At 43.7% G+C, this 25,048-nt stretch overlaps 1 protein-coding gene across 1 annotated transcript in view; it reads right to left on the minus strand.

Annotated features, from left to right (window-relative positions):
- SMYD3 (SET and MYND domain containing 3) overlaps window positions 1-25,048 on the minus strand; it is a 735,177-nt gene that overhangs the window by 20,250 nt on the left and 689,879 nt on the right. Inside the window, exon 14 of the mRNA XM_011955728.1 lies at window positions 1,383-1,491. Coding sequence (XP_011811118.1) covers window positions 1,383-1,491 — 109 coding nt within the window. The remainder of the gene's footprint in view (window positions 1-1,382; window positions 1,492-25,048) is intronic.

Genomic DNA, 25,048 nt, shown 5'->3' on the forward strand with positions numbered 1-25,048 from the left:
AAGGGCATGGCGGCCCAGAGGGTCCTGTTCAAGTGTCAGGTGCTTCCTAGGATGCCCGCACACCAGGTCTCCATATGACCCACCGGTGCCTGGCTAGGTGAGCATGTGAGCTCTCCTTTGGAAGGGTCATGGACTGCGGGAGAGGAAGTTCTGCTGGGGTGGGAGAGCCAGACAGCAGAGAGCCCTGGGCTCCTCTGGGCAGAGGAGACTCCCTAAAAGCGGGTGAAACTAACCATCGCGTTTTAACAAGGTATTTCAACCCTAAACCAGTTCTGCCATTTAGTTTCTTGACACTTACTGCTAGAACCGTGTTCACTGACCTCCTTCCCTTCCTCCTTCCTCCTTCTCCCAATAATGAATACTTCCTAAGTTCCAGATCCCTTGCATGGCACTGAGCTGGTTACCAAGATAACCACGAAGTCCTCACGCTCTCCTGGGGACAGGGGTAGGGGTGGCCATCAGGTACGCCCACTGCAATGTGAAAAGGGCTCTCCTGGCAGGGTGGGCAGAGAGCTGCAGGGGTAGGGGTGGCCATCAGGTATGCCCACCACGATGTGAAAAGGGCTCTCCTGGCAGGGTGGGCAGAGAGCTGCAGGGGTAGGGGTGGCCATCAGGTATGCCCACCGCGATGTGAAAAGGGCTCTCCTGGCAGGGTGGGCAGAGAGCTGCAGGGGTAGGGGTGGCCATCAGGTATGCCCACTGCGATGTGAAAAGCGCTCTCCTGGCAGGGTGGGCAGAGAGCTGCAGGGGTAGGGCAGCAGAGTAACACTGGAGTTAGGCCTTAAAGGATTACAGAGTTCTGTCAAGCCCAGGGGTTGTGATGGGGAGAGCGTTTAAGGCAGAGGAAACAGCTGTGAAGACGGAGGAGTGAGAAGTTCAGGGCCACAGTGGGGCCTGGTGAGCAGCGGTGAGCACGGGGTGGGTGGAAAGGGAGAGAGGAAGGGCGGGGAGAAGAGGCTGCAAAGGTGATCTGCCACAAAGAGGGTCGAGGGCTTGCCATGCAAGGGATATAGACTGTGTTCCGTGGGCAATGGGGAGGAGGCACAAACGAGTTGACCTTGTGGAGAGGGCACAGGAGCAGTGGTATTCTGAGGCTGGTTTGCGCCAGGGTGCGAGAGTCATTGTTAAGATTATTTTTACAAGAATGTTGATTCTACATTTAAAATCGGCCATGGTTGGCATGCCTGCATCACAGAAATAGGCAAATGTCACAGAGCAGGTTTTTTTCCCAGAGTGGTTGTTAAACATTTACCAGCACACATTGGGCATGCGTGTGTATGCATGCACACATATGTAGAGCTGCTAACCAATAACAAAGGGGTCCAGCAACAGCAGAAAAAAAGGATGCCAGGCAGAACTACGTGAGATCTTGGCACACTCACCAGTCTCAGATTCTTCATTGCTTGGGGAAACATGCCTTGATGTAGCTGCAGTTTGCCAACTTTCATCACTTGAACCCCTCTGACGGGATGGCTTCCTGGGAAAAAAATCCTGGAAGAAACCACACAGCAAACAGTGTCAGCGGCTCTCACCTTTGCAGTCAGCATTTCGTCAGGAGACTATGAAAGTAGGAGCAAACACCAGCTGTGAATGTTAATGAGGAAACTAGCTTTGCAATCCAGGAGAACGCAGCACTGAGGGGAATTAATCCACAATCCACAATTGGTCTCCAGCTCCTCCGCGTTTTGTGTTAGGGAAAAAAAATGATAGGACTAGACGGTCTCCCTCATAAACACTAGAGAAGAGAAACAGAAGTTTGGAGCTCTGCGTTGATATTTGGGAGGGATGGGGCGCGGAGAACAGGTGCTGATCTTCTCCTCCAGGCTCTTCCATGAAGCATTAGCACTAGCACTAGCAGAGCCCTGGAACAGAAGACTGCCTCTCAATACATATTTGTTGAATAAATAAAGTTTTCATGATCCCCCAACTAGATACTACCACATCCCCCTTTTAACCGCAGAGCCCTTTGACTGAATCTCAGCTGTGGAGTCCATCATGGAACACCTTTCTTATAAGCACGTGTGTATTTATTGATCATCTCACTGGATTATAATGCTTTTTATTCAGGCACCCCATCTGCGTTCTCCACGACGTCTGACATGCAGGAGGAACTCAATCCACACTGCACGCCTTTCACAGAGAACAGAACAGAACACGGTGTCGTCGTGGCCCAAAGAAAGAGGACTGCACACACCTCCAGCTACGGGGTGTTTCAGACCCTGCGAAGAGCTGTATTACTTCAATTCAACAAGAATTTACATTGAATTTAACCAAATATGAGCAGTTTGTCCTCTTCTGGCATCAATACCCCCTACCCCGACTCTTAGAGAATACTGAGCCCCTGCTGCATACGCACAATTGTCTCTGGGGGAAATGCCTACACACACACACACACACACACACACACAAAACCACAGTTTAAATGAGCTTTTCAGGCCAGGTGCGATGGCTCCCACCTGTAATCCCAGCACTTCGGAGGCTGAGGCAGGCAGATTGCTTGAGCTTAGGAGTTTGAGACCAGCCTGGGTAACATGGCAAAACCCTGTCTCTATAAAAAATACAAAAATGAGCCAGGTGTAGTGGAGCATGCCTGTAGCCCCAGCTACCTAGGGCGCTGAGGTGGGAGGATCACTCGAGCCCAGGAGGCTGAGGCTGCAGTTTCACACCACTGCACTCCACCCTGGGTGACAGAGTGAGACCCTGTCTCAAAAAAAGAAGTTTTTTCCTTAAGGCTGAATCATCCCATTAGACACAAGACACATATTCCTGCAGGAGTTAAAACAAGGTTACATGATGGAGCATGAGTCAGCGCCCAAGCAAGGCATAACTTAATGTACGCTAGATGTTCAAGTTTGTTGAACTGAACTGAGAAAATGATACAAGTATTGTGAAGACAAAGAGGTGACTGACGGTTGGACCGGGGAAGGCTTCCTGGAGCAGGGAAGTTGGACTTACACTGGCCCCCAAGGATTTGGAGAGGCTTGGCTGGGTAGGAAAAGGGAAGTGTATCCCAACCATCAGAGAGAACGAGCAAGGGCTCAGTCTAAATGCGGCTTCTCCAGGGACGGAGGTGCCTGCCCACAGACATCAGTAAGATAATCCTAGAATCCATCAGTTATACAGGGCTTGCCATGTGCCAGGCACTGTTCCAACTGCTTTTCATCCATGAGCCCAGAGAACCCCATCTAAGCTCTATTATGTAATAGTGATGAGGCAGATTTACCAGGAGAGACAGGTATGGTCTCTGACAAGTGCACACATATCGGCAAAGCATTCCCTCTCGCTGAATCTTAACTCTTCCCCCCACGAAATGTGATATGGAAACATTTGTTTTCATTCATGCTCTTCAAAAAGCAGAAAGCAGTACCTGGGAGGAAAGTATTTAAACCGACAGAAGATTGGGCATGCCTCTTTTAAAAAGCTGAAAAGGGGCTGGGCGCGGTGGCTCACACCTGTAGTCCCAGCACTTTGGGAGGCCGAGGTGGGCAGATCACGAGGTCAGGAGTTTGAGACTAGCCTGGTCAATATGGTGAAACCCCGCCTCTACTAAAAATACAAAAATTAGCTGGGCGTGGTGGCACATGCCTGTAGTCCCAGCTACTCGGGAGGCTGAGGCAGAACTGCTTGAACCTGGGAGGTGGAGGTTGCAACGGGCTGAGATTGCGGCACTGCACTCCAGCCTGGGCAACAAGAGCAAGACTCCATCTTAAAAAAAAAAAAAAGAAGCTGAAAAGGGAGCAGAACGGGGAACAACAAAGGAGACACCTGGGTCCTGGATTTTTCTTCATCACTTTACCTCTCACCCCTTACAAAACGAACATCATTACCTACTTGTGTAGAAATAACGTTAAGACCCCCAGACAAAGGGCGTAAGTGCAGGACGCCATTATCAGAGGGTAATGGCCCTGGTCACTTTCCTTGAAAAGCACACCTGGATTTGGGGTGTTCTATTATTGCTATGAATGTGGCATCATTAAATTTAAAGGTCAAAAAGTGATTTTACACTAACAATCACTCCACAAAGTGGCTGTCTGTCAGTTAGAAGAAGGAAAGAAAATTTCAGTTCTACAACGGCAGAGAAAGCGGTGCATCATTACGCCATGACAGGTACCTGCCCCGGTCACTCGGATATTTCAAAATGAAGTAGAGCTTACTAAGGAGAGCATGAGGAAGGAGGAAGCACTTGTAACGGGGGACTTCCAAATAAATATTTACAGGGCAGTCTCACAGTTCTGTGGGGCTGCCGATGGCAGGCCTGGTTTGCTTCTGGAGGCCTCCCAGCTGCAATACAGAATAAAAATCAGGATTTCTTGCTGGAGTATAGCTCCAAGGAGAACTGGTCAAGCTCACTCCTGCTGGGAGATTCTCCAAGGGTGTGGCCTTCCATCCACTTTATGGTGTAGAGCAGGGATGGGGAGAGAAGAGGGCCTGGAGGTAGTAGTCTTGACAGGACAAAAAGACAGCCATCTTTTTGACAGGACTGTCAAAAATAAAGACCAAGATTAGAGTCCAAAATGAAGCAGCAATCAGGTGTGTCCAAGGACTGTGAGGACTAAAGCAGGAGTCGGAGTGAGCAGGTGAGGGGAAGGTGCACCTATGACATGCTGGATTCCAGGTCCGGCCCCGTAAGTTATCTGCAGAAGTCCAACGTGAGTCCCTGCCCTTGGTTAGCATGTAGTTTGCAGGTGAAGCAAATGAAATCATGATACAGAAAGGCGTGTGACAGCCACCTGACCAGGGCACAGACAATGTGTGCTCTGGGAGCAGCCGGGACCACAGTGATCAGGGGAGTGGCAGAGTCTCGGCGGGTTTCCACTGGAGATGATGATGGGATCCTCGGACAAGGGAAGGGATGGATGCTTGCTCTGGTGATGGGACGGGAGGCTGAATGCCGAGGGGCAGTGAGCATGCTGGTCCGGCCAGCAGAGGAGGGGAGTGGGGAAGGAGGTGCACTGGAGGCCAGGCTGTGCAGAGGCACACGCGCAAAGCTACAGCTCTGCACTTCCCTTGCCAGCAGTGAGGCACTACCAAAGGGGGCTGAGGATATTTCATCAGAATAGAAAACCAAGAACATTGGAAAACAGACCCTAGAGGCAAAAAGACTTGAGGTAGGATGGTGGCAATATCAACAGAAGAGAAGGACTTGGTACAAGAAAGGTTATGCGGGTGATTTAACAGAATCTGGGGATCCAAGGGGGTGCAGTGGAGTCTGAGCTGACTCCATGATTCAGAAATAAACACCTCCACAAAAACACACAAGCAAACCATATAACGAAATCATTCAACACGGCAGTTTGTTTGGGTGTTATAAACTTTCCTTTCATAGGTATAATGCTGGCAATCACATGTTCCAGAATGCTTGGCCTAGATTGGAAAAAAATGTTTTAGGTGTTTCTGTGGTGAATAAGTGCATAAGAAGAAATGGGTTTAAACACGCACAGAAAAGAAGGAAATGTGCACACCAGCTTTAACTCAGACCCATAAGCACCAAGATCTTACTGATATATTTCACAGGGAGGCTGAAGGTCAGGGAACTGGGATCTGAAGTCAAAAGGACGTGGAGAAGAAATATCTCAGAGATCCTGCCAGGCTGAGGTTGCTGATATCTATTGGTTCTACGTGACGCAATTACCAATCGCATTATTCAGATAGCAGCTCTGGCATTTACGGGGTAGGAAAACGCCTTTGTTTTTCAGGGCTACTGCCTTGGTTTGAATGTGTTCCCTCCAAAATGCAGATGCTGAAACTCAATGGCCAGTGTGGCAGTGTTTGGAGGTTGGGCCTTTAAGAGGTGATCAGGTCACCAAGGCTCCTCCCCTTGCGAATGGGATTAAAGCTCTTATAAAACAGGTTTCACGAAGTATTCAGCTTGTTTGCTTTCCACTGTGTAAGGACACAGTGTTCCTCCCCTCCAGAGGATGTAGCAACAAGACATCATCTTGGAAATGGAGAGTAGTCCTCACCAGACAACCTGCTGGCTTGGATTTTATGGCTTGAACTTCCCAACCTCCAGAACTGTGAGAAAAAAAAAAAAAAAATCTGTTCTTTGTGAATTACCATCTATGGTATTTTGGTATAGCAGCACAAAGTTAAGACAATTATTTTTAAAAAACTGATCCAAAATATATTACTGAAACTGAAAGGAGAACTTAATCTGCCTGTTTAGATTGTATTTTAGAGTAGCTAAATAGCTCCAGTTTTATGAATTTTAGCTGATAAATGTGGAATGATGATGGAATTAGAAAAATCATTTTACAACTTCTAGAGAATTATTTGACTGAGGGGAGAAAATATCACTCAATGAAACCATTAGATAAAAGGATAGTAAAGAATTGTATAGTGGATGGATTAATTTGTTACCACCTGAATCCACTGATCAATCTTAGCATCACCAAAGTAGGAAAACTAGACGCTAAGTGCCATCGGATGCAGAAGGAATTATTTTTGACTACCTATCAACTATCCTTGTGAAACAAAACAAAACCCCACACACTGAAGCTGAATCTAATCAAGCCTGCAAAATTAAATCCCATTTCATACGGAAAAACAAGGGACAGAGGAACAAGTAAAGCAGTCAGCTGAATCTGGGGTATGGGAAATTTTACAAGCCTGGACCCAGGATCTTCAACAAGTCAATCACAGCAAAAGAAAAAGATGGTAGCAAGAGAAGAATACTATAGATTAAATGAGATGTAGGAGATGTAACAGTCACATACGAGGTGCAGACCTCGTGTATCCATACTCACCCAAGACAACTGTAAAAAGATATTTCTGAGATAATCTAGGAAATCTGAGCATGAAACAGCATTGTGGATGGAAGAAAAAATGTCCACATTTTTCAGGAATACAAAACTGAGGTGCACATGAATTAAATGACCTAAAACCTAGTATCTGAGATTTCACTTAAATCTAGTCACTCCTCTGTATGCACAAGATGTTAGTTCCAGGATCCCCACAAATACCAAAGTCTGTGGATGTTTAAGTCTCTTACAGTCGGCCCATGGTATCCCCGGGTTATAAATCCCCAGGTTCAGCATCTGCAGGTTCAACCAACTGCAGATCAAAAACACAGCTGGCCCAGTATATCCACATGTTCTGCATCCAGTTCAATCAAGCACAGATCACTCAATGCAGAAGGCATGAATTTGGAGGGCCAACTGTATCTTCAGCAGATTTTCAGCTTCCCACAACGGTGGAGTAGCTTTTTTCAGACCAAGCAGATTATCTGCTGCTGAAAACAGGAAAACATAGACCAAAAAGTATTTTTAAAAATCTATGTGAAGGTATCAAGGAGGCACTGAGGCAGCAAGATCTTGAAAAGTCAGGATCATGGAAAGAATGGAAGGTGAACCTTGTATTCATTGGTGCTTTTCCCTTTGATGATCTTCTAGTAGACACAGGCTCACCAGCTGAGCAATGTTTCTGGCAGTCTCATAGAAAAGGAGACATAGAAACTGGAATTCAGGGATCCACAATGATAACAAGGAGCCCTAGTCAACATCCCTGGCTCTCGATTCTGACCGCCAAAGGACTACAATCTATCTAGGTACAGTACAGTAAATTAGAAATAAAGCGGCCACTACAGAGAATGAATCACTTCAAATCCTGATTGGATTAAGGTATGATCTCTTTCTATCCTGATTCCCAGAAGCAAAAGTAAACATCTCTGAAGGAAACAACATCATCTCCAGCCTCAACTTACCTCACATTTTCAGTATCATGTTCTGCATTTGGTAACATTATAACCCGGCATACGAAAAGACAAGAACTCTCTGAAAACCAAGAGAAACAACACAGACAGTGAGACAGACCTACAGGTACTCAAATAGTAAGGTTCTCATACAAGGACTTTAACTCATAAATATGTTTGAGAACTTCAATAACAGGTAATAATTTTCGCAGAAAATCAGAAATTATGTAAAAAATAACCAGTGGAAGTTTTAGAACTGAAAAGTAGAAAACTAAAATTAAGAACTTAACAGCTTAACGTTAGATTAGTCAGAGCTGAGGAAAGAATTAGTGAACTGCATGGGAGGTCAAATGAATATCTCCATCAAAATACGCAGAGACAATGGAATGGAGATAAACAGGGGCACAGGTCTCGTATGTGTCAACCAGAATCTCAAATGAGACAAAGGAGAGAATGGGGCAGAAGCGATAGATAGGTAGGTAGATACGTAGGTAGATAGATAGATAGATAGATAGCTGTAATGGTGGAACATTTTCAAAACTAAAGACAGCAAGTCACAGATTCAAAAATGCTAAGAACTGCACAAAGACTAAAATAATTCAACAAAGGGAAAAAGAAGAAGGATGACGGATAAGGTAAGTGTGGCAAAATCTTGATAAGAATTACTGAAGCTGGATGATAGACATATGAAAGTTCATATTACTCTATTTTTGTGAACATTTGAAAAGTTTCATAAATCGGGGCATTGGATTTTACTTTTTTCACTTTTAGAAATGATGGACTTTTGTAGAAAGCCTCAAGTTTCAAAAGATTTGGAATTTTTCTAAATTTTGAGCCTTCTGCAGAAATAAAATGACACATTCAATGAACAGTATACCACAGCCTTCCCATGTTGTTTCAAGACATTAGAGATAGACTTGATAGCTAGAATAATAGCAGAGGGAGCAACAGCCCACATTCAACATTAAAAGGCTTTGTTTTAAGTCTTAAAGTAAACGTAGAAACTCAGTGTCATGTGCCAGGAGTAAATGGGCAAAGAGGCAGGAAAGGCACATCAAGTCAGTCATCCGATGTTCCTTAGGCTCTGTTTAATTTAAAGCAGCAGTTTTATGGAAGTTATTTATGCCTTTGTGGTAGGATAACTTTATTTGTAATATGATACATTTTTGTTGCTGGGGGTGGGGGGGCAGGTCCTAACATCAGGAGACAAAACCAAAGCCGGGGAGGGGAAAGATGGGCCCTACTGTCAAGAAACCACCTCAGAACAAGAACTATTTCTTACCATGACCTTAATCAACCCAGGCTGTTACCCCGGAGAGGCGCTATTTCCCAAGTGGGTGATGAATCATTGCTTCTCCATCACCTCTGCTGCTGTGCTCTGCTGCTGACAGGAGATCAGGGCCATGAATTCTTGTTTCCAAAAGAAAAAGAACTTGGGTTCCAGCCCAGACTGAACCCTCAGCTCTTGTTTGGTCCATGATATGTGCTATTGGCTCCACCTCATTAAGAAAGACGGATCTGCACTCCCCCATCTCTATGTGAGTAACAGAAAGAAAATCCGCAGTGTCACGCAGAATTGGACAACGTCACAGTGAGATTTTGTCTCATTGCAATGAAATTTTTATTGCATTTCTTTTACTCCATAAACTGAGATACATTCTACTTCTCTCAAAAACTTTCACCAAATAGGTCCTTCACTCAAAAGGTGGGGTTTAGGCCAGGCGCCATGGCTCACACCCTTAATCCCAGTGCTTTGGGAGGCCAAGGAGAGAACACTGCTCCAGGCCGAGTTCAAGGGCAGCCTGGGTAACACAGTGAGATGCCATCTCTACAAAAGGAAAAAAACAATTTAATTAGTCAGCCACGCATGGTGTTGCACAGCTGTAGGCCCAGCTACTTGGGAGGCTGAGGTGGGAGGATCGCTTGAGCTCAGGAGTTTGAGGCCGTAGTGAGGTGCTACTGCACTTCAGCCTGAGTGACAGACAAGACTCTCTCTAAAAATAAATACATAATTTTTTTAGAAGTAGGGTTTTCTTACTCTTACCAGTTTGACAATTAAGAGTTACTTGCACATGATCCATTATTGGAATCTTTAATCTGATAATAAGAATAAAAGAGACTTTTGATTATCTGAAATGTCCATCTTATTCACACTTAGGAGCACAGAGGGCAGGAAAGCAGTAGATAAATTAGAATGAAGGAGATAACAAGATTTGGGCTGAAGACATGGCTCTTCCAATTAGTTGAGTGACTATTCACAATGTGATAGGAGACTGGAGAGCATCTGGAAATGTATTCAATTCCATACAAACACAAACTAGTATTAAGTTTCCAGTGCTAGTAAATGTATGGTAATTAGTGGAATGCACTGTTACACCCACATGGAGATTACACGCTGGGGGAGGGGGAATCACTAAAATCAAAAGCATGATAGCATCAAAATGGTTATTTTCCACAGCCAAAAACAAACAAACAAACAAAAAACCACTTGAACTACCTTCTACATTTCCCTGTTTCTTTTAAAATACAAGTGGCACGGGCAGCAACACACAGGAAAGCCTGGAGTAGTAGAGATGATTCTGGATGAGCGTCCTCATTAAGGGAAAGACTTATGTTGCAGATAGGGCTAAGCATCCAATAATGAGCCAAACCTGGGTTTTGGTCTTTCCTTCTAGAAAACACACTGAGAAACTACTGCCTATATTTGTAACTTTTATATTAAGCGTGTTCAATTATTTTCATTTCATGCTGGACTTAAAAATTTCCTCACTCCCTTGCTCACGAGCAGCCTGGCTGGCAGAAGGGAAACCTCAGGGGCTGTGTGGTTGGCCCTCAGTGTGGCACAGGGGTGAGGACTGGCCAGCATCTTCCAGGCAGGCAGGACGGTCCTCCACTTCATGTAAACAGTTTCCTCTTGAAGACTCGTAAGAGTGATAATGCTGTCCTTTTGCCTGTCTCATATACGACAGCACTAATTTTTTAGGGTATGAAACATTTGATGACATCTTGAAGGATTTCAGAAAGACTGGCTACCATGACTGAAGTATAAAATAACCATAATTTAGTTTAATACATCCTTGAGAAAAAAATGGTAATGAGATTTTCCCTACAGAAACTGCATTTATCCTGTATAGTCTACCCTTATTATGTGGGCAATAAAAGATACCTCTAAGGTTCTAAAGCCCTCAAAAGATGGTCATATCACTGAGGTCATTTCTCAAGAAGAAACTGACAGCAGAAATTTTAAAATGTTCAGAAAAGTTTAAATTTATTTGAACGTTTTAGTTCAAGTTTATAAAAGCTGGTTTACATTCTACTCCTAGACATGCAGCAGGCATGGTAGCTATACTGATTCAATGGAAACATACTGAAAACAATGCAACATGCTTGATGAAATATTCTAAAAAGCAGTAAGATGCTGGCAAAATAGTAAGGCACTGTCAGGACAAAATGTGAGTGAAGAAGGACTCCTGACAAGTAAGCAGAATGGTCCAACTGCTGGTCTGCCTGGAGTCTCCGTCCTCCCCTGCTCGGCGGGGCTTGGGGGACCAAAGAGCGAGTCCACTGTCTCCCCAGCAGGATGGGGTCTAGTAGGAAATCCTTCCTTTTGGCCAACTTATTTGGAATGGTGAGTAAGACATGACTGCAGATAACAGAAGGAAACAGATTATATTCAAAAGAGTCACAGAGAGCTGACAGGCGGCTGCAAGAGTGGAAGCTGAAAGCCAGTGGAATGACATGTCCCACGCGCCGGAGGAAAACAAACTCCTCCTCTAGAATTCTACATCCCAAAAGACATCTTTCAAGAATAAGGTTGAAGAGCTGAAGGGTGCAGGGCTTCTGATGATGATGAAAATGTTCTAAAATTGACTGTAGTCATGGTTGCACATATATTTAAATATATTGAAAACCACTGAAGTATACACTTTAAACGGATAAATTGTAAGCTGTATAAATTCTCTCAATAAATCTCTTAAAAAGGATAAAGATGAAATAAAAATATCTCTAGACAAAGAAAAATTGAAAATGTGTCACCAGATCTTCACAAAAGGAATTTCTAACATTCTAGGTAGAAGGAAAGTCATCCCAGATGGATGGTGTAAGATACAAGAAAAAACGGACAAAGAGAATGCTTAATACGGGCAAATCTATGAATACGGACAAAATAATTTTTGTGGGTTAACAATATGGTAAAAAATTAAAATACACAATGATCATAGCATATACATCAGTAGGAGAAAGTCGAATTCAAGCGTTCTAAAGCCTCTCTACATCCACAAAGCGCCTGAGAAAGTAACATACTTTCTTTACTATTCTTAAACAGTTCATCTGTGACTTATATATCCTTCACAATATATGATTTATTTAATAATTTTAAACATCTGAAAAACTGATTTAGTGTTCTGTGTTAGTTTCTTAGTACAAAGCCAGTTTGCAGAGAGCAGTCAGGTTAATAGGTAATCTAGGGATTTAATGATCTCAGAGATTGAGTGTTAAATCAATAAGAAAGGAACACTGTGGTTCAAAAATACCTACATACCCTTCCCTTGCTTGGAAAGAAAAGATGAGAGTTACAAAACTTAAACATGAATAAAAATCTGCACAATGTACTTTAAGATAGAAGATGAAACATAGTTTGGCATCAGTGAGCTCACCAAGCTGTATGTATCTGTATCTACAATGTTGTTTAACACTATACTTATGTGTTGTTGTTGACATATATTTTAGTGTTACTGGTACTCTTATTGAAATCAATCACTACAGATGCCAAAGTACTCCGAGCCCACAGACCTTGAAGAAGTCACAGGATGGGTTTTCACAGCGCAGCTGTTGGGAGGTTCTGGGAAGCAGAGATGTTCTCTTCTTTGAAGATTTTCGAAGAGAAAACACAGCCTGTTGTGGCAGAGTAGCTAGCACTGCTTAGAGGCAGAAGCATGAGAAAGCGAGGTGATAGCAGAGGTTGGTAAACTTCACCTCACCAGCCAAATCCCACGAGCGACATGCTTTTGTAAATAAGGTTTTGTGAGGACACAGCTGTGTCCATTCAGTTATATATCGTCCACAGGTGCTTTCAAGCTACAAGAGCACAATTAAATAGGTGGATGCGTGGCTTGCAAAGCTGAAAATATTTACCACCTGGCTCTTCACAGCATAGTTGCTGATGCTTGCTCTACAACAAAGGAGTTACTAAAAATAAGAGGCGAGGAAGAGGATCCCTTACAAAAATTATCCTGTAATGGACAACCATGGGTATGTAAGCTTGATATTTGTAGATATAGACAAACTGGTTCCAAAATTTCTATGGAAACACAAAGGAATTAGAATAGTCTGAGCAGTTCTAAAAAAGAATAAAACTGAAAGGTTCACACAATCCAATTTTAAGACTTACTAGAAAGCCACAGCACTCAAGACAGTGTGGCATTGGCAAAGAGATAGACACAAAATGAATGGAACACAATAGAAATTGAAGAAATTGATTCACACAAATGTAGCCAATTATTATTTCTTCTTTTTTTTTTTTTTTTTTTTTTTTTTTTTTTACAAAGGCATAAGAACAACTCGATGGAGTAACGATGGCATTTTTAACCATCCTCAACAACACCTGTTATCTACCTTTTCTATTATATCCATCCCAGTGGGGCTGCAGTGCTCTCTCACTGTGCTTTTGATTTGAATTTCCCTCATGGTTAATCATGCTGAGCATCTTTTCATGTGTTTATCAGCCATTTGGATATCTTCTTTGGAAAATGTCTAGTCCAGTCTAGGAAGGAAAACAAACTTCAACCTGAACTTCATAACTTATATCAAGGTCAATTATGAGGCCATGAACTCAAATAGATCCTTGATCTAAATACAAACTTGTAAAAATGTTAGAAGACACAGGAGAAAATCTTCATGACCTTGAGTTAGGCAAGAGTTCTTATATATGACACCAAAAGCATGATTCATAAAAGAAAAAAATGGAAAAATTAGATTTCATCAAAATTAAAAGCATTTACTCCATTTAAAAGATGGAGGCCTGGCTTGGTGGCTCACCCCTGTAATCCCAGCACTTTGGGAGCCCGAGGCGGGTGGATCACCTGAGGTCAGGAGTTCAAGACCAGCCTGGCCAACATGGTGAAACCCCGTCTCTACTAAAAATACAAAAATTAGCTGAGCATGGTGGCATGTACCTGTAATCCCAGCTACTCAGAGGCTGAGGCAGGAGAATCACTTGAATCTGGGAGGCGGAGGTTACAGTGAGACAAGATTGTGCCACTGCACTCCAGACTGGGCGACAGAGTGAGACTATGCCTCAAAAAAAATTAATTAATTAAAATTTTTAAAAAAGAAACTCTGTCTGATACCTATGTGTTCAGAGCTTTCTTTGCTCCGGCACCCTCTTCCTCTCACAGTCTCTGAAGGCCAGGTGAAAAGGCTAGTTCTTTACCCTCCCTCTAAACCAATGAGTGTCGCTCCTTCTAGATTGTGGAAGTGTGTATGCATTTCCTATGCTGAATTACAGAACCAAACCCCTACTTAGAGGTCAAATCACTGTAGTTCCTTTCATCTTGTTCCCAGAGGAGACCCTGCAGCCATGAATAATCTTACTTCATACTTATCAACGTGTAAGATTTTGACAGTTTTTGGTAATGCACAAACAGCCATAAATACTGCTCAAGCAGTATTTCTCCAAGGGAGGAAGAAAGGGAAAAAGATGAGGGAAGAGTAAACATTCATGAGAAGAAAGATGTCTCCCCTTTGGGAATCTGTTTATTTTGCCATCGTCAAAGTGAGTCAGGAATTCAAACACCTGACAGCACAGAAGTGGCAAAACCATTTGGGTTTGACGTGATGGTCCTGAGAAACTGCTGGTCATGCTTTTCAGATTCTGCAAATATAATTAGTGGCTTGTTTGCTATTTTGGCAATTTAAAGCAGGGGGTAGGACTGCCTGTGACAAAATCAGTAATTGAATGATTAAACTAGATGCTCATAGTCAAAATGGCATCTGACAATGTACCTCTAATACAACATTCCCAATTTATTTTTAAAATACCTATTGAGATATAAAAACAGATTTAAATATAAAAAAATTAAATTCAACTTAAAACACTTTAAAACTAGGGCCAATGCCTGAGTCTAGGAAGAGACCACCTGATGCCAGAGTCTAAGAGGTCTTCTGAGCTACAGTTTGGCTGAGGGCCATGCGTAGTGAAATGCTCTGAGGGTAAGACGGCCTGCTTGGAAAGAGTGACATGGACCCTTCACACTGTCTGAATCATGGATCGGAAATCAAGTCTGCACCAAACGAGAATCTGCACAACTGTCTGTGCACCATGTGGGGCTGGCCTCCACAGCCGACAGACTCACTCACTGTGGGCCCTCTCTCCTCAGCCAGTTCAGACCTTTATTCCACAGACAGACTTTAACTCCTGAGAAAAAGCAGGGTGGAGAGCGGAGAGACTCACTCACTGTGGGCCCTCTTTCCTCAGCCAGTTCAGACCTTTATTCCACAGACAGACTTTAACTCCTGGGAAAAAGCAGGGTGGAGAGCGGACAGACTCACTCACTGTGGGCCCTCTCTCCTCAGCCAGTTCAGACCTTTATTCCACAGACAGACTTTAACTCCTGGGAAAAAGCAGGGTAAAGAGCGGAGAGAAGTGGAAGGAATGGCGTCACACTAAATACTGGCCTCAGCAGATCTCATACATAATGTGACAAGAGAAGGCTGAGCTACGAGGAGCCTTGACAGAAGTACACTCTATAGTGTTTAGTTTTCAATGTACTTTGTTTCATGTATCAGAAAAGCAAGATAAGAGAAGATGCCATTTCAGTTAACCAGTTCCCAATAGATAAAAACACCCTGGATTGTGAGAACGGGCTGTAGGCTGAGCATCTCCATCTGCTGTCCAGTTACAGATCTGATGAGGGAATCCAAAGAGCACTGAGTCAAGGGCAACGTGTGTACTATTTCCACCAGCAAGCATTAATACTGAATGTTTTTGCACTAAAATGGGGGAAAAGGCAAGGATGTCTGCCATCCATACTCATATTCAATGTAATACTGGAAGTACTGGCCAGTGTCATAAGGCAAGAAAAAAATAACAGGATATAGAACAGAAAGGAAAAAATAAGCTGCCCCTATTTACAGGTAACAGGATTGCCTATGTAGAAAATCCCAAGGAATTTTCAAAAACATTTTTAGATCTAATAAGTGAATTAAGTAAAGCAGCAGGACAAACTCAACACACGAAAATTAATCATGCATCTACAGACTAGCAAGACATACATGAAAACCAAAATAAACACAGTAATACAAAATTACTTAGGTATGAATTTAAAATTGAATACTTAGGTACACATCTAAAAATACCATGGACGGCATCTGTATACTAAAAGTACAAAACACAGATGAAAGATCTAAATAAATAAAGAGCTTATACTGTGTTCGTGCATTGGAAGACCCAATATAGTGAAGTTCTCAATTCTCTCCAAATTGATATATAGGCCAATTTCTATCAAAACCCCAGCAAGAGTTTTTGTAGATATAGACAAGAGTATTGTAAAATTAGCATGCAAAGGGAAAGGAACTAGAGAAGCTAACACAATTTTGGAAAAGGAGCAAAACTGGAGATTCATGTGATCTGATTTCAAGTGTTTCTACGGAAGTACACTACTCAAGACCAGAAGTAGCAAGCACTAGTTCTCTTGCTAATTCTGGGATGTTCACTTATCACACTGCTCCCCTGTTCCCAGTTTTCCACTGTACTTTGGAAAAGCTAGTTTGGAAGTGTTGCAGGAGAGGTATCTAAGCATCTGTGTATGTCAAATGGTTGTTCTCGTCATCTACTGCTGTGTAAGAAACCACCCCAAAATGGAGCGGTATAAAATAATAACCATTTTCTTAAGGCCACATATTCTGTGGGTCAGAAGCTTAGAAAGGGTACAGCAGGGATATCTCCCATCTGTTCTATTATATCTGGGCCTCAGCTAGGATGACTTAAATAGCCAAGGGTGTCTCAAAACAGCAGCAGCTCGAAGATCTATTTCCAAGATGACTTCTTCATTTTCACCTCTGGCACCTGAGCTCAAGTGACCAAAACATGAACTCAAGTAGGGACTATCAAGAAGAGTACTTAAGTGGCCTCTCCTTTCAGGTTCTCAAAACATGGCAGCTTGGTTCTAAGAGGGAATGTCACAAGAATGACCTTTCTGGAAAGCCGAGTTTTGCCAAGGACCAAGGCAGAAGCTGCAAGGGTTCATGTACCTTAGCCTTGGAAGTCACACTGATTCATTTCTGCTGCATTCTAGCAGTTACAAGAGCATCACTTAGGGAAAACGAGATTCAAGGGGAGAGAATTTAGATTGAATTTTTTTTTTTTTTTTTTTTTGAGATGGTGCCTCACTCTTGTTGCCCAGGCTGGAGTGTAGTGGCACAATTTTGGCTCACTGCAACCTCTGCCTCCTAGGTTCAAGGGATCCTCTGGCCCCAGTCTCCTGAGTAGCTGGGGTTACAGGCATGCACCATTGTGCCTGGCTAATTGTTTTGGGTTCTTAGTAAGGATGGAGTTTCACCATGTTGGCCAGGCTGACCTCAAGGTTGGATCAGGTGGATCGCTTGAGGCTCAAACTCCTGACCTCAAGTGATCCATCCTCCTTGGCCTCCCAAAGCGCTGGAATTACAGGCATGATCCATCACGCCAGGCCAGACTCAATGTTTGATGGGGAAACGATAATCTTACATTACAGAGAATGTGGAAGAAGAGATATTATAGTAGACGTCTTTTGAAAATACAAATTGTCACAATGGTTACAGTAAAAAAATCCTCCACTAAAGTAATTTCCACTTTATCCAGGTATTATGTTGTAACCTCAGAGCCCCCTCTAAGTCCTTTCAATCAACAGACCAAGTTTTTTTTTTGGTTTTTTTTTTTTTGAGACGGAGTCTCGCTCTGCCGCCCAGGCTGGAGTGCAGTGGCCGGACCTCAGCTCACTGCAAGCTCCGCCTCCTGGGTTCACGCCATTCTCCTGCCTCAAGTTTTTATCACTCACATGGAAGGTTCTATTATACTTGCAGACGCAATACTGTGCCTTTCACATGCTCCCTGCTAGGCGGTCAAAAGGCCAAAGTAGTATTAGTTTACACTCACTTCCCCACTCCCACCTTTTGGGTGGGTGATTCCTCACCATGAGGATCCCTCTGCCCAACCGCTCCCCATCCCCTTGGTGTTTTCTTTCAAAAGACAGGGCACCCCTCCCCCAGAGAGACAGCGAGCAAGTGAGAGAGACAGAGAGCGAGCAAGCAAGAAGCAAATGAGAGAGCCGGCCAGGGAGCGAGAGAGAGTGAGGGAGCGAGAGAAGGAGTGAGAGAGGGAGAGAGGGGGAGAGAGAGAGAGAGAGAGAGAGAGAGAGAGAGAGAGAGAGAGCAAGGGAGCAAGAGACAGAGTGAGGGAGCGAGAGAGTGTGAGAGCGAGAGAGAGAGCGAGGGACAGAGTGAGGGAGTGAGAGAGAGAAAGAGAGCGAGAGCGAGCAAGAGACAGTGAGAAAGTGAGGGAGAGAGCGAGAGAGCGAGACAGCGAGAGAGCGAGAGAGCGAGAGACAGACAGTGAGAAAGTGAGAGCAAGAAAGTGAGGGAGACAGCAAGAGAGTGAGACAGCGAGAGCGAGAGAGAAAGCGAGAGAAAGCGACAGAGAGCGAGAGCAAGAGCGACAGCGAGAAAGTGAGAGAGAGAGACCAAGACAGACAGCAAAAGCGAGACAGCAAGAGACAGAAAGCAAGAGAGAGAAAGTGAGAGGGTGAGAGCGAGAGAGTGAGAAAGAGAGCGAGAGTGAGAGAGCGAGTGAGAGTGAGTGAGAGCGAGTGAGAGTGAGACAGGCAGACAAGGCCTTGCTCTGCCACCAGCTGCAGTGCAGTACTGTGACTATAGCTCGCTGTAACCTCAAAGTCCTTGGCTCAAGAGATCCTCCTGCCTCATCCTCCCAAGTAGCTACGACTACAGATGTATGCCACCATGCCTGGCTAATTTTATGATTTTTATTTTTTGTAGAAATGGGGTCTCGCTATATTGGCCAGGCTGGTCTCAAATTCCTGGCCTCAAGCAATCCTCCCATCTTGGGATTCCAAAGTACTGAGATTACAGGTATGAGCCATGATGCCCAGCCAGAATTTTCTAAAAGAGCCTTTTAGAATGCCGCTATACCACGGTTATATTGTATTTTAACTTGCAATTAAAAAAAAAAATCACTCTTGGAGACACTAGATACTACATCTATTACCTAAAAACTTACCATGATAACTAGTTGAGAACAAAGCTTTGTAAGAATAAGCACTGAGTTGAGTTGGGGTGTGGACGAGGGGATGGTGGCAAAGGATATTACGAAGAGAAAGAAGGCTACAGAGCCCTGGGTATGATATCAAAACAACAAAGATTACACCACCTAATAAATGTAAGTCAGTAAGGATGACATCTTCATATACCACAAGCCAGATTCACATCCACTACTTCATTCATTAAAGCTGTACAGTTTATTACGTTGCTAACGCAATGTAGAACCCAAGGTTCCAAGAGGCTCGGTGATTTGGCCAAGGCTGCACAGGCACGGAAGGGCTGAGATCAGAACTCAGCCTGTGCTTCCTGAACCCAGGCTCTCTCCAGTCCGTGTCACTGCCTCACTGAACCTCACCAAATGGTCATGGACATGTTAACTTCTTATCACACAACTGAAATATTTCCAATCAACGCAAGAGCCCTAACACACTCTGAGACCACTGAGTATGAACATGCCGACAGCCCAGCAACACCCACCCCGCAGCGCCCACCAGGTTCACACGTGAAGCCAAATTCATCCCTTCAAACAAACAAACAAAAACAAAGTGTTAGAAAAATGTGAAACCAGTGAATCTGCCAGCATGGTCGTTTCACATAAAAAATCTGGAATCCAGCATCCAAATAAACAGCAGAATACTGTTGCTACCAGCTGTGATTCCATTTACGACACCATTTGTGGAAAATATTTATTACAGTCTTCCATTTTCTCAGCACAAAATCAAAGAAAACTGAGAAATGTGAAATGACGTTGTCTTCAAAACTCCTGTCACAGAGGAACTCAGCTCTCGTGGCTATTCTCCGAAGACGCTATTGATGTTCTACCAGGTCGATGGAGTGATCTAATTCGCCAGCAGGAAAAAATGCTGGCAAACAGAATTGTGTTCATTAGAGCAGTATCTTTACAACGCCTTCTTCCCCTTTCATTACTTTTCTAGATCACACATCGTGCCACAGGGCCGACCCACAGCCTTGCTATGCCCTGGATATTTCAGTATTTTTTACAGTTGGAAGCAGATTTTTAACGCTTTTGCAAATTACAGCTCTTTTTGCTAAAATGGGCTCGTTTATGCTGCTGGGGAAAGGAGGTCTCTCTGCCTCCCTCTCTCTGAAGGCCTATGAGGCAGCTCTTCACACACAGCTCCCATTACTTCAGGCTCATCAGTTCCTGAGGGGGCAGAGTCTCTTCCACAATCAGTTCATCAGACCTAGTGCCGGACCAGTTCACATTGTGAAATAACGTTGTGAAATAAGCATCATTTGTCTTCACTCCCTTTCCATTCCTCTTAGTTCCTGACAAGTTTTCTCTTTCCCTTGGGCTGAAGGACTCACCAATGGCCTTCTTAGTGTGGCCTCACAAATGCTGCCTTCGCCAGAGCAGCTTTCCCCGGAAGCTCCCTCTTTACCCAGCCAAAACTTCCAAGCCTCCTTTGGAAAAGTCTGATCTCGTCGGGGTGTTTAAACAAAACAAAACAAAACAAAAAACCCACCTTATTAGATGAAATTACAGGTGTTCATGAGTAATAATTTCATAGATGAGTTTAGATTTTGAGGGAGAAATTCTTACCAACTCAAAACAATTTTTGATGTGGGTAAAATTTAAGACAACACAACTACGTGCTGTATTTTCATCTGTGGGAAGGAAAAGGATTTTGGGGCACAAGCGACTCCCAGATTCTTCAAAAGCAAACCACAGAGAGTGGAGATTCATGTGTGTGGTAGAGGTCCAAGCACACCATGGGGAGTCGACTTTCGAACTGGGCAATGTACCGGTCACACACTCAACCTTGCTGCTGAAATGTCCTTTCAATCACTTAGTCCTGTGAAGCAAATGCAAGATGCATGGATGGGCTTGCAACCACCTGACCAGACTAGCACAGGGAACAGGGCACGGAGAACGGTGAGCAGAAGAGCACAGGGAACAGGACGAGGAGAACGGTGAGCAGGGCACCTATGAAGCACTGCTTCTACTTTCTGAGCTGCTGGAATAGACTACAAGCTTTGTGGTCTGCATTCCTCTACTTCTACTCAGCACTCACATGACTCGGGAGGCCGGATGTTATTCCTGCCTCATGCCTACTAGGTTAAAGGAGTGGGATGCTTTACTTCCAACTATTGAAATGAATCACAGATTGTTTAGAGCCAGAAGGAAGCAGAGATCACCTACTTCAACCCTGTTACCTTAAAGATGATGAAATAGCCTAAAACACCAAAAGCAATGGCAACAAAAGCCAAAATTGACAAATGGGATCTAATTAAACTAAAGAGCTTCTGCACAGCAAAAGAAACTACCATCGGAGTGAACAGGCGACCTACAGAATGGGAGAAAATTTTTGCAATCTACTCATCTGACAAAGGGCTAATATCCAGAACCTACAAACAACTCAAACACATTTACAAGAAAAAAAAACCCCATCAAAAAGTGGGCAAAAGATATGAACAGACACTTCTCAAAAGAAGACATTTATGCAGCCAACAGACACATGAAAAAATGCTCATCATCACTGGCCATCAGAGAAATGCAAATCAAAACCACAATGAGATACCATCTCATACCAGTTAGAATGGTGATCATTAAAAAGTCAGGAAACCACAGGTGCTGGAGAGGATGTGGAGAAATGGGAACACTTTTACTCTGTTGGTGGGACTGTAAACTAGTTCAACCATTGTGGAAGACAGTGTGCCGATTCCTCAAGGATCTAGAACTAAAAATACCATTTGACCCAGCCATCCCATTACTGGGTATATACCCAAAGGATTATAAATCTATACTATAAAGACATATGCACACGTATGTTTATTGCGGCACTATTCACAATAGCAATGACTTGGAACCAACCCAAATGTCCATCAATGATAGACTGGATTAAGAAAATGTGGCAATAGCCGGGCGCGGTGGCTCAAGCCTGTAATCCCAGCACTTTGGGAGGCCGAGACGGGCGGATCACGAGGTCAGGAGATCGAGACCATCCTGGCTAACACGGTGAAACCCCGTCTCTACTAAAAATACAAAAACTAGCCAGGCGAGGTGGCGGGTGCCTGTAATCCCAGCTACTCGGGAGGCTGAGGCAGGAGAATGGCGTAAACCCAGGAGGCGGAGCTTGCAGTGAGCTGAGATCCGGCCACTGCACTCCAGTCCGGGCCACAGAGTGAGACTCTGCCTCAAAAAAAAAAAGAAAATGTGGCACATATACACCATGGAATACTATGCAGCCATAAAAAAGGATGAGTTCATGTCCTTTGTAGGGACATGGATGCAGCTGGAAACCATCATTCTAAGCAAACTATCGCAAGAACAGAAAACCAAACACCGCATGTTCTCACTCATAGGTAGGAACTGAACAAGGAGAACACTTGGACACAGGAAGGGGAACATCACACACCGGGGCCTGTTGTTGGGTGGGGGGAGGGATAGCATTAGGAGAAATACCTAATGTAAATGACGAGTTGATGGGTGCAGCACACCAACATGGCACATGTATACATATGTAACAAACCTGCACGTTGTGCACATGTACCCTAGAACTTAAAGTATAATAATAAATAAATAAATAAATAGCCTAGAAGAGTTGCCGTAGGCCCATGAAGGCCATGCAGCAAGCTCTAAGCCCCTCAGATCTATCAAGTTTGGTACACAAAAGGTGCTTAATAAGTGTTTGCTAACCTAGTGGCTGGATTCCTGACATCTGCTTCCTGGTTTCATGCTCCTTTCATTGTAACTCCCTCCGACGCCCACCATCCCCACTCCCACATTCTTCGTTGCAGTCTCTGGTGGCAAACAATCATAGACCATGCCAGAGTCCAGTATAAGACCCCAGAGTGAGTTAGGTGACAGTCCACTTACTCAGTTATTTATGACTCTAATTATGTGCCAAGCAGTGTATCTTTTGTTCCTACCACAGGCTTCAGAAACTGGGCCAATTCTTTCTTCCTTCCAGGAGGAGGTATGGACCTAGGGGACTGAGAAGGTGGTGGTCAGGGAAGCATTCCTGAAGTTTCTCTATCACAGAGTGTCCTTTAAAGGTGAAGTCAAGAACTCCTCTTGAAATGCAGCACCAGGAGCTTTTGGAGTCCGGGATGCTTGCGGATCACTCCCCTTAATGAAATGTAGGTATGACAAGGTGTACCATAGCACTAGATTCAGACCATGATAATGTGCCACTTCAGGGACCTGAATTCCTATTATGATGTAAGTCCTTTCAGAGATATTTTTATAGGCAGCTCCCTAATGAGGCAAAGGTCTCCACCACCCCTCACGTATAAACGTAAAATTGTTGCACAGAGGAACAGGGGCCTTTCTAACCAAACTAGCAGGGGCAGGAATGGCACCAGAACCCAGTATATTTTTGCACAGAATCAGGATTTTTAACAGTCTGCAATAATGCAAGCTACAAGCAAGGAAAGATTCCAATAAAAAAATATAGACCAAGAAGAAAGCCATAGTCAACATTTGATTATAGAATTCAATGAATGATTGGGGTAATACAAACAGGGACGACCCTAAATTCTTGATGTTGGCCTGAGAGTATTGTTTTTATTTATATTTAAGTACAATTGTGTGGTCTGCATTCTGGAAATTTCCTTGAAAGTAAATATTGGTGTCACACAAATGTAAGTCCAAAGAGAATTTTATAAGCCCTATATTTTACCTATTTCCACCATTTTCCAATTCTACTCAACGCGAATAGCTGACTTCTTTCACTGCTCCCACATTGTTGGCACAAAGATGGTCTATGGGTTAATGGATTTCCCTGCTCAGGGTTTGTACTTTCTAGCTGGCAATTATAACTCCTTACATACTATTGATTAAAGAAAAATCCCATCTCTGGTGTTGTATCCACCTTTGGAAAAGTGACACTAGAAATCATTGACCAGTTTATCCACGTATTTGTTCATTCATTCATTCACGCATTCACATTCCACATTCCACATTTACTGAGCACCCATTATGTGCCAGGCACTACAGGGATAAGCTGGGAAATAAGGGAGACCACGGTTCCTGTCCTCATAGATCTTACATCACTGCGGAAGGGCCAGACACTGGAAAGTATTAACAAGTCTAGTGAGTACTGGGCAGGCTTCAAAAGGGATCTATAGTAGTCAGAGCTACTCTAAACTACAGAGTCAGGAAAAACTTAGAAGAGACATTCTGTTTGGGGGCTGGTAGATGAGTCAAAATTAGACTGATGAAGAAATAGTAGGTGCAAAAATCCCTGAGGCACAAAAAAACTACACTGAGAATTCAACTAACTGATGGAAAGTCAAGAGTGTCCCAAGTATAGAAGGAGAGTTGCGGTGAGGAATGAATGAATGAATGATCTACCCTATTTGCCAGATTAGCGGAATCAATCCTGGTGATGAATGGGGCAACATGAGCAGGGCCTACTCTTACCTACCCACTGGGGCACTAGGGCCAAGTGAGGGGGGCCCACTCTTACCTACCCACTGGGGCACTAGGGCCAAGTAAGGGGAGAGCCCCCAGAGTCAGGGTCAGCAAAGCTTTTCAAGGGCAGCGTCTGCATCTTGAGGGCAATTGTACTTTATACACTTGGCTCCAAACCAGGCACACAGTTAGCATCTAAAAAATGCGGATGCTTCTAGAAAAGACAGAGTCACAAGCACATAATTAGAGAAAGCCTCTTTTGGTCAGAAGGAGAGCCTCATTTCTGAAGGAGGAATTTTTGCCACAGATAAGCCACCATGGGGGATGAGCGTACTCTTTGATTCTTTGGCTCAATCACTTGCATGGATACTGCTAATTTTGGGAAAGATGACTGAACATCTTTACGGGTCAGTCAATATTTGAGACCTAGCTGTAGACCAAATTTGAATCCAAGACTGGATGACTCTGTTCCATCGACTCATCAGACTGGATGACTGTTCCATCTACTCACCAGACTCATTCATTTCCACTATAAAATGATCTTTTTCTGCTTAGTTTACTTTGCATTCCTGAGTAAACTGTACTTTTCAGTTGCAAAATATCACATCTACCTCAAAGCCCAGGGAGAATAAAGGTAGGTGATATAAATGACCCTTTTTTTGTGATTG

The sequence above is a fragment of the Colobus angolensis genome, unplaced genomic scaffold (genome assembly GCF_000951035.1).
Source record: "Colobus angolensis palliatus isolate OR3802 unplaced genomic scaffold, Cang.pa_1.0 Scaffold40, whole genome shotgun sequence".
Classification (NCBI taxonomy): Eukaryota; Metazoa; Chordata; class Mammalia; order Primates; family Cercopithecidae; genus Colobus; species Colobus angolensis.